The sequence below is a fragment of the Etheostoma spectabile genome, chromosome 6 (genome assembly GCF_008692095.1).
Source record: "Etheostoma spectabile isolate EspeVRDwgs_2016 chromosome 6, UIUC_Espe_1.0, whole genome shotgun sequence".
Lineage (NCBI taxonomy): Eukaryota > Metazoa > Chordata > Actinopteri > Perciformes > Percidae > Etheostoma > Etheostoma spectabile.
The window spans coordinates 12899662-12909933 of NC_045738.1; the positions used below are offsets into that span (position 1 = coordinate 12899662).

Here is a 10272-nt window from a genome sequence, read left to right on the forward strand (position 1 = left end):
TGTGTGTGTGTGTGTGTGTGTGTGTGTGTATGTGTGGGGGGGGCGTTCTTTGGTGGGGTGCATTCAACAACTGCTGCTGAGGCAACTGTTGATGTCTGAAAAGCAACAGCTTGCAGGGCTCCCAGAGGACTCTCTGCCAGCCAACAGTCAGATGGAAGGTTTAGGGTTGGAGGGGCGCAGGGGTTAGGATTTCTTCTCTGCTGCCAGAAAAATGATCTCCTTGGCCACAGATCCATGCTTTCCCAAGACATTCCCCATTCCTAATTGGTATCCCTCAATCCCGACAAACCCCTCCTGTCTGATCCTCACTGCTGCTATCTCGGCCTGTATAGCTTTTGTTCGGTTCATCCCCCCTTTGCATGCTATGTGATTGATCAAAACAGCTGGACACAAGATGAGTAGACACAAAAGATGTAGGCCATCGTATTTCCTTCCTGTTTTAGTATTTGTACAGCGCGTGGCTAAGAAAGCCCAAGCCAATCCTACTGCTGCTTTGCTACTTTGTGAATTCCTACAACAAACACATATAGAAATAGAGGCTCTTATCCGCATCTTGCTACAGCACTCTCCTGCTAAATGGATTGGCAGCACTTAACCTCCTCTCCAGAAAGAGCTTTGTGAATTTTCAATTTTGTTCCATCCCTGAATTGTCCCCACCCCAACCACCACCACATACACACATAGAGACAAGGACACACATACAGAGACATGTAGCCTCTTTTCAAGGCTACATTTGAACACCATCCTCCCCCGAGACAAGAACAAGACTGCACAGTGGATCCGCCACAGTCAGCTGTAATCATCTCTCATCCCATCCCTTGATCTCTCTTTGTCTGTCCTTTTCTCTCTGCTTCCGTCCTTTATTTCCTACAACTCCCACTACTGACAAGACAGCATCCTCAAAGCAAACGATGAAACCCAAACAACTTCTAGCCAGCTTCTTTTCCACTGTTCTCTCTCTTCTCATGACAATGTGTGTATTGTACACAACAATTTAAAAAAACTTTAAATTGTAATTCAAACACAGACAGTGGCAGGGACAGATCATACTGGAATGTGTTCTTTAGTAAGTGAGAAACAGTGAACATGCCAAGTGGGGGAGGACGGCCTTTCTTATTTTAAAATCATCAATAGTTGCCATAAATCTGCCGAGGAACGTCTCTAGGGGTGGGCGTAAAAGCAAAGAGAGCCCTCTCCCACTAAAACAGAGTGAGAAACCTTCCTGATGCTATGCAGGGTTATTAACTGTGAACCATGAACAAAAGTACAGTGGTCTACACAGTCAAAGACAACATGGTAAATCACAGCAAGCAAACACAGGCACAAACCAGGTGGACATGACAAAAACTTCAAGCGTCATTGAAAAAAGACCAAAAAAGAGACAAGGTGGTGTGAAAGAGAGACAACCCAAGACAAAGCAACAGACAAGACAAACATCAAAAGAGATGGGAAAATAGACACAGCTAATCTGGAGGAATACATCTTGTGTTTATGTATGAGTTCCTGTGGAAGCGTGTGTAATCACAGCCTTGGCTGCAGCTCTTCTGTTGCTTTCGTGGGGATACGAGGATGAAAAAGCAGAGGGGATCAACGTTTCCGTCTTCGCTGTGAACCATTCATCATTCTTGCTAACTGACTTCCAACAAGGATAAACCACGTGCATCGAATCTACCATCTGCTAGTGCCCAATTGCCAGCCAACTAGAGATAGTCCAAGATCAGTTTTTTCTTCCCGATACCGATTCTGATACCTGAACTTGCATATTGACTGATCCGATACCAGTGTTTCATACATTTAATTATGTTTTAACAACTGTATGGATGTGATATGAACGCTATCTTTGTTGTTGGTCTGGCTCAGGTTAAACTCTTTATGAAACGTGAACAAAAAAACAATGAATGCCACAGAACTTCTTTTTTTATGCAGTTTGACAGTCAGTTATAACGGAAAAAGAACATAAATAAGCAACTTTAACGTACATTTTCTTTAGGGCTTTAATAAGTGGTATCGGATCGGTTTATAAACTCTGGTCTTGGTATTGGTACTTCCCAATACCAAGACCAGCGTTTTAGGCAGTATCAGAGGCAATACCGATACCAGCATCGATATCGGAACATCTCTAAAGCCAACATCAGTGTGCTATTAAACTGCTGTAATTGACTTGAATGTGTCATTCACTGCAAATAATAAACACTAGTGTGAAAAACTGTCTGAGCTCAAATCGCCTTTTTAGAGCTCAGTGATTCCTAAATGGACTTTCTAACACAGGCCAACCACAACATGCCCTTTAATTTAACTGACCAATGTGTAACGGGTGTCCCTTGGTTTTTTGGCTGAGTGAAACCCGATCAAACCACAAGAATGCACCCTGGCTGTAAACAGACTCCAGCTTTGCACCTAGAACACAACCTCCTGTTGGTGAGATAGATGACGCATTGTGGCAACTTGTTTGTACACGGATTACTGCCGGCAACTTGTAGTGAGAGGGGGTTTAAAAGCCATAAAGGAAGCCCTCGTGCATAGAATTTGAAGTGACGACAAACAAACACACACATTACAGAGCGCGCTCCAACGTGTCCGGAGGTATGCGACTAATTCCGTCTCAGTGCTCTACTCCGTCTCTGTCACACATTATCACAAACACACGGATAGGAATGAATCGCCTCAATAATCACAGCCCCACCATTCAGCGTGTTTCTCCAAAAGCCAAAATGAAAAGGGGGGCAAACACGGACTTGCTCTCCAGAAGCAGCCACTATCAATATGTCACCCACTATGATGAGCTAAGGTTTCCAATGTGGCGTAACACCAGAAAGCTGCAGGGGCTCTAGGTGTATGTGCTTCCATTCACATGTTATGTGTGCATATGTGTTAACTTGCAAGTGTAGCCTTCCCGGTCAGTGAATGTATACTACCTGTGCATACCTGTTAGTATTTTTCCATTCACATATTCAACAATGCACAAGTATTTGCTTGCAAAAGACTAAAACCAAGTACCCCAGGGCGACTGTAAACGAGGTCCCCTGGCTTTTATCTCCTTGTGGCTAAACAGCTCTTTTTCTGGCCTAATACCATAATAATTACAGACGTCTCCAGGGGTGCACCTTGGATGCTGTGCTGGCAGGGGGGACAGAAACGAAAAGTGAGGAAATGACTGTGGGACTTAAGGAGGCGATAGACAAAGAGGCCGACACTGCGTGTTAGACTTTAACACCTTGAACTCAGCTGATGCTTGTCACTACAATTTTTTCCACCGGTTCCTGACCACTTTGGAGTCTCTACAGTTTAGCTCAAACTCATCTGACATTTGACTCTCCTTTTGTCTCCTTACCTTAATGTCACTTTGTTCTTTTTACCCTCCAAAATGTGCATAATTTAGGTTAAGGGGAAACCAAGGCAGAGAGAATGGGACGTTATTGCTTCATTGAAATACTCCCCAAAAAACACTGGTTGTATTTGACTTACCTTATGTACCTTTGCATTTTGTAACCCACCTTATGAGTGTACAGTGTGAGAATGTATTTTCGTCAACATCTGCATAGAACTAGTGGATCTAACTTGGATAGAAGGCTGTCACAAACTTTAGACACCTAAAATTGAGTTATGTTTTAGCATGTTTCCACTGTTGATGCCTTTGCTGTGACAGAAAAGGCAATGACATCTCAAGAGCGCAGAAGAGGAGCCATTTACCAACATGTCTAGGTGAGCGGGTCAAAGGGTCAGAGGCGGTCCTGGGCATGCTGAGCACCTTGGGGCACCCCAAGCTGTCATGCAGCACATATCCATTTGTCACAAATACATAAATACAGGCATACATGCTAAGAAATATGTTGTCACACTTACAAGAGACAACACACACCTCAGGTGTTGCATGTCCTGTGGTTCTATTTAATGCAATTCTTTGCTCAAAAATGACATAGTTGGAAGTTGCCAGTGTGCGACCAGTAATTGTGATAATGTGGGTCTGTGTGACAGAATCCCAGTGAGACCCAACAAGAGCTGCTATTATTAGACAAAACTATGCTTGAGAGAGAGAGAAAGAGAGAGAGAGACTTTCTCTTAGAATAAATCAACGTGTGTAGCACTAAATTGAAATAATGACTTTCCTTCCCTCAGACTTCAGGGCAACATTGAGGGGACCTTAGCACCTAGATCTGAGCCTTTAAATTAATGCACACCAGCTGTACAGCGGGATTTGTGATCTACACTGCGACCATCAATTACAGGGCCCTTTTTAGTAAGGCACCTGTTAAAAGGCTCCATGAAGGACAGACAGCAAAGCACAACAACCGTCTCTGAGGCCGAAGAGGAGGCAGCGGTAAATGTAGCTCTGGGGAGTGAAGTGGTAGAAAGAGCAGAGATGGAAGGAGGGGAAGAGCTAAACCAAGTAAACTTGGAGCTGGTCACTGATATATACTATGTTTTAATAAAGTGAAGATAAATGTCTATGCATTGAAGTGAAAAACATGCAGTGAGTACAGTGAGAGTTTTTTTCCCCTGCTAGAAACAGAGAGAGAGAAGGGAGCCTCCCTTCCCCATAGCACTTCAGCCCCGCCCTTTAGCTCATCCTGCTTAAACCCACCAGGCAATAAATAAGAAATAACTTTAAAAAAAATGCCTGTTAAGCAAGACAGCAAATTTGATCTTGACACACACACAGTCTCATTGGACCAGCTGAAGTCAAACACGTGAAAAACACAAATATAAACATCAAACAAGCAAGTTGTTTAGGGCATTAAAAAAGTTCATGTTTACGGTGACACTAAAAGCAGTTTTAAAACACCATGAAGTACAGTTAGGGGTGTCTGACTGGGGGTGGAAAGGGGACAGCATACCCAGGGCCCTCATGTGAGGAGGGCCCCAAAAGATGCTAGGATGAATAGCTGTGGATAAGGCCCATAGAGAACGCCTTTCTGCAGGGCCCATGCAGAATGTTGTGCTATGGCCCTGAGTACAGTAGAACCATAATCTCACTAACGGCGCTATAAATCCTTATGGGCAGTAAGAGGGAGAGCAAGGGAGATAAATCTCCATGGCTAATGTAAAACTAGGTCAATAATAAAACTTGTAGAGCACCACAGCAACTCCTTAAATGGATAAAAACTTGGTTTGGTTCAGTAATCCAAAAAAAAACTTTTCTTTGATTTAGATCATATAATACCAAAGTCAAGTTGAATTTAAATTGCGTAGTGTCTCTGGCAGCACCCAGAAGTGCTGAGGGTGAGGCACGTTGCCAGCAAAGGAAATGCAAATCCCGTAGATCAGACATCAAAGCGTTGGAAACTGGACCCAGACATAGCAGCATGGACTAGAATGGACGCAAAAATGGTCTTCAAAATAAAAGCTTAACATCTCTCACACTGTTTTGTCCAAAACATTTTGGAAGTTGTTTTTTTGTTTAGGTGTAGGCGTATCAGTAAATGTATACGCCTACACTTCATCTACACATGACCATTGTGATTTTTCAATCTGTGATTTATTTGACAGTTGTGTCTGCATTGTAGAGGTAGGCTGGTATTAGGCTTTATTGGACTGGCAGCGGGGTCCAGAGGAAATAACGGTATGCCGCAGTCCCGTGCGCTAACAAGTGCACTCAAGTGTGGAGCTGAGACAACTACGCACAACTACAAAGAGCCAATAACCCTTAAAAAATCCCATCAGTGTAGCCTATAATCCGTAGGTCGGGGCTGCGAAACCAGACTGCTAATGCCGAGTGTGTGTGTGTTATTTTTAACCAGTTTACCACGGCTACTGTTAAAACAAACCGACTCGTTCGATACACGTCGATTTCGGGATAAAGCCGGGTTCTCCACCTGCTATCGGCGTGTGGCTAGCCTACTATGCCTAACAGGATGCTTAACATCAGCCGTCAATAAAGATTAAACATGATGTAGGAAACAAAATGTTTAAGTAGAACAACTTAATGAGCCGCGTGACGCGTCTGACCGTGCAGGCTACAGACAGGTTGTTCGTAACCTGTATGCAGCGGACCTCCAAACTCGGAGAAACTCGAAAGAGTAAAGTATAAATGTGCAGCCTAAAGCCATGGGAAAACTAACCAGCACCGTGTCCAACGCAGTATAAAGTTACTTAGACAGGGTATGTCATTTCAAAAATGTAGCGAAGAGACTTACCTTGAAATGCCCAGAGCAGCAAGGTGCAGAAGAGCGACGCGCGTCCAAATGTTATGCCGTCCATGGCCGATTTTCTAACTTTTTCAAGGAAAAGTATTCACTTTGTTTTTGGTTTTAGAGTGTGGAAATCTGGCAGCAGCGAGTCTTCTTTCTTCTTTTAATGCTCCAGAGCTTTCTGGACTTCTCGCCCTCTCTCTCTCTCTCTCTCTCTGCAAAAGGAGTGCCTCTCTCCCTCACTCACACACACACACAGACAGAGAAATCTGATGCTGATGGCAGTCTTCTTGGTTGATATATTTGCACAAAAGGTGACCCAGCCCCCTCCCAATACAACCCCCTCCTCTGGCTCTCTCTCCCCACCTCACTTGCAGTGAAAAGACCTGCTTGACTAATCGTGTAGGTCCACTGGGGCCCGCAGGATTTCTTTAAAGCAAGTTAAAAGTGATTTTATCACAAGGCTCTCTCATTGAAACTCCAAAAAGGTACCCTTCATTCAAAATCACTTAAGTTTTATCAGGATGATTAAACAAAATTGCTTAAGAACTGTAGAATGCATGTATACGCTCACAATAAACTTAATATATTAGCCTAGCTATGTGTGTCCCTATTAACAGTTATGGTTGGGTTAGTCATCAACATGGCACACTTAACCACTTTTACATTTATGTTGTTGCTTGTAAGTTATGGAGTTAGTGGCACAGCATAAAAAATAAAAAAAACTGCCCTTAATAACGCTAATAAAACTGTTGATTAAGTGTGGAAATTAGAAAAAGGCATCATTTTGCAATTGTAGACAAGGGAAATTATTTTCATCCACTATAGCTAAAGGCTAGAGAATGAATCTGGCAGGTTACGAATCATTATTCAGACGTCTTGGATCTCACTAAAAAAAAATTGTGGTTAAAAAAAAAAAGTATGCTCTGGTTAGACCTTTATCATTGTATTTGTTTCATTTTCATATACAACTGGAGGCCATTTCTTGGGAGTGGGCTAAACTGTCTCGCGTTGACAGACATACCATTCATTCCTAGACATGTAATCCCTTCACAATCGGTTTGGGTATTTACAGGGTACGATACTGGGTATTTGGTATTTATAGTTCAGATATACAATTATCATGAGGGGCTAAGTGGCTTATTCACAATGCTATAATACCAGTCTGAGTGCTTGGAGTGGCTATTGTATGGTCTATGAAGTTGAATTAGGCCAAATCCCGTAAACTAGCAGTTAAAAAGCATAAATAGATGTCAATCCCCTATAAAATGGCTAAATGGAAACACTGCCCATCGAAGTGCACGATACAAACATCTATCTTCTTGTAGTTTCTTTCTTTTGGAGACTGGCGGACTGTGGAGCAACACTCAATAATGGCACACCCTGCAGGTAATAATAGTCGCTTGCAGAGCAGTTGCATTCAAAGACACACATTCCAAACATACTTGGTCCAAAACAACTGGTTAATATTTTCTCAGGCCGTATGACGAGGAGAGGCGATACTTGCTGCACTGCACCATACACACACACACACACAAAATACACACAGAACACTGATAGTTGAGCTGCCTGGAATATACACACACTCAGCTGTTCCACACATGAAGTAGACCACGGTAGGAGTTTGCATAGGCTACTGAGAGTTTGATGGGCCGAGGCAGCTAAATTAGCCTCAAATCATTTCTTTCTCTGAACATCTCCTTCTCTCTGTCTATTCCCGGTGATGACAGCAGAAGAAGAGAAAAAAATCAACTTTCCCACTGACTATCTTACATCAATACAGTCACTCATCCCTGATATCGACCCAGTCATAATCATCTCTCCATGCTTTAGAGACATAAGATCCACTAACAAGTCTTCTGTCCTGTGGTGAAGGATTTAGCGCTGCGTAACCCTCACACTGCCTTACATCAGACCTGTATCATGCCGCATAGCTGTGGCTAATGCTGATGTAGCCGAGCGCAGGGAATTCTTACGTAAGGTCTTTTAGTCATACAGTACAGTGGCTGTGATTTACTGTATTGGCTCATTACCTAATGGAGCTGCAGGGGAGGAGAGAAGAATGACAATGGAAGAGGACAAAGAAGAACACAGGTTTGAAGAGTTTAGGGGAAGAGAGTCAGGACGGGGTGACTAAACTGACTAAAGAGGAAAAAAGAATGATAATGCTTGGAGACATTTCTTGAAATAAACTCCAAAATATTTGCTGAAGTCAGTCTTGGAGACCAATGACTGCTTATTGTCTTACAGTTCAAATTGTTGCTTGAACATCATGAGGAGGTATCCCTTAGCATTTGTAAAAGTGGTGTCAGACAAGAGTAGTTTATAAATGATAGGTTGTCATCCTTCTTCAGTCAGACTGTGTCTTAACATGATCCTCTGAGTGCAGAGTACTGTTCAAATGCTATTATTTCAGAATCATATGCCCCATGCTTAGCATTAGAATTGTAAGACTTCAATTTTATGCTCACTTTGTGTAAACATAAGTAATCATACAGTTATTATACTAGGCATATTATGCACCAAGTATGTTAGCATGTGAACACCAACAAGCTATGCTTTCTTAAAGAAACACACCAACTTATTTGGACTTTAGCTTATTCAGCGTATCCCCCAGAGTTAAATAAATACCCTTCTCATCTCAGCGTGTCTTAACTCTGTCTGACACACCCACCACTAACCTAGCTCAGCACAGATGCTGAAGGTAACCGGCTCCACCTAGCCTACTGCTCCCAATAAGTGACAAAATAACGCCAACATTTTCCTATTTACATTGTGTGATCTGTATAGTCACAGTGTGTACAAATAACAAGGTCATATGAGATACAGCCATCTTCTAACCGTATACATACTGCAGAGTATATTCTCAGAAGAGTGATTATTACGCCCACTCTGAGCGAACTCCAGATAAACTCTCTGCTCCTCACCACAGGGCTTCTCAGGTGCTGCAAGCAAATCACTCCCCCCAAGTAGAAGAAGTAGCAGTGCATAGCCTGACTATCTGTCCAATCAGAGTCTTCAAAAACAACTTTTGAATGTACACATATTCCACCAAAACAAATTCCTTCCCAAGGCTATTTTGCAGGGGGACCGTCCTTGTGTCCGTTGCCCAAGACTACTGATTGGTTTAAAGAAATACCAATAAACTAGAGCACGTTTTTCTCCAATCCCGGAATGTTGAGTGGACTAGACAGACTTTCCCTAGAGTACTGCGGAGGTAGGTCTGGCAATGCCAGACCACCCACAATGCAACTCGACAGACTCAAGTAACATCTCGAGGAAATTCATTTCTTCAAATAAGCTGTAGTACTCACTAATGGCGCTTACCCACTGCTAGTACCAGCACCATTCGGCTCGGCTGCGGCTCCCCGTCCTCCATTTCCCATTTCAAATTTAGTACTGCCATATGCATAAGGCGAGCGTGGCTGGTTGTCATAGCGACGGTGCAGGAAACTGCTGTGACCTAACGTGACACACACGTCAAAGGTGTGTTGTTTTTGATTCTCAGCATTTTGTTTCAAAAGAAGCTGGCCACTGCCGTGTTTAAGTAGATTATCCAGCTGTGTTTTTTGGCTGCCTCCAGCTTCTTTTGTAACTAATTTGTCTTCTGGCTGTCGTAACTGCAACATACCAAGTGTGTGTGTGCGTGTGTGCGCGTGTGTATGGATGTAGAGTTAGGTCACGGCAATTTCTTGCTATGACGACCAGCCACGCTCACCTTATGCATGAGGCGGTACTAATCTGCAGTGGAAAAAGGAGGACGGGGCACCGCGACCGAGTAGAGTCAAGCCAAGTCGCCGAGCCAAGCCGAGGTATCGTTAATGGAAAAACGCCACATGTCTCAACTAGCCTGGAAATCCAGACCCCAAAAATGAACCGTAAGGATTAAGGGTCTGGCATCGAGTATTGAAAGTTGCCCATCTCGAGGGGTGGCACCAAGCATGCATTTGAAAATCTCACTGCACGCAACTGGATAACACTACAACAAATCACTACAATACGTAGGGGGTACCCAGAGTCCCACACGCTTAGCTACCAGCAGAGCTAAATGGTAGATTAAACTGTCGTCATCTGTTTAGCTCACCTCTGGCCTGCCTATGTCAGACACACCAATGTGATTGGTGCAGCTCGGCTACAAGGGCAT

The 10272-nt window shown here is 43.3% G+C and overlaps 1 protein-coding gene and 2 long non-coding RNA genes across 7 annotated transcripts in view; 2 read left to right on the forward strand and 1 right to left on the reverse strand.

The window, feature by feature from the left end:
• Window positions 1-4861, forward strand: part of LOC116691331 (uncharacterized) — a 15276-nt gene extending 10415 nt beyond the window's left edge. Inside the window, exon 4 of the long non-coding RNA XR_004332459.1 lies at window positions 4800-4861. This is a non-coding gene — a long non-coding RNA (uncharacterized LOC116691331). The remainder of the gene's footprint in view (window positions 1-4799) is intronic.
• The window catches only part of bcam (basal cell adhesion molecule (Lutheran blood group)), a 54166-nt gene extending 47763 nt beyond the window's left edge, over window positions 1-6403 (reverse strand). For 3 of the 5 annotated variants that reach the window (XM_032518679.1, XM_032518678.1, XM_032518677.1), the window contains exon 1: window positions 6135-6402. In XM_032518679.1, the coding sequence (XP_032374570.1) occupies window positions 6135-6198 (64 nt within the window). In that variant the 5' untranslated portion in view covers window positions 6199-6402. Of the gene's footprint in view, window positions 1-6134 lie in introns of all 5 variants that reach the window. The other 2 variants (XM_032518676.1, XM_032518675.1) reach the window with 1 other exon arrangement.
• Window positions 6404-8778: 2375 nt separating this feature from the next.
• Window positions 8779-10272, forward strand: part of LOC116691334 (uncharacterized) — an 18100-nt gene continuing 16606 nt past the window's right edge. The window contains exon 1 of the long non-coding RNA XR_004332462.1: window positions 8779-8941. This is a non-coding gene — a long non-coding RNA (uncharacterized LOC116691334). The remainder of the gene's footprint in view (window positions 8942-10272) is intronic.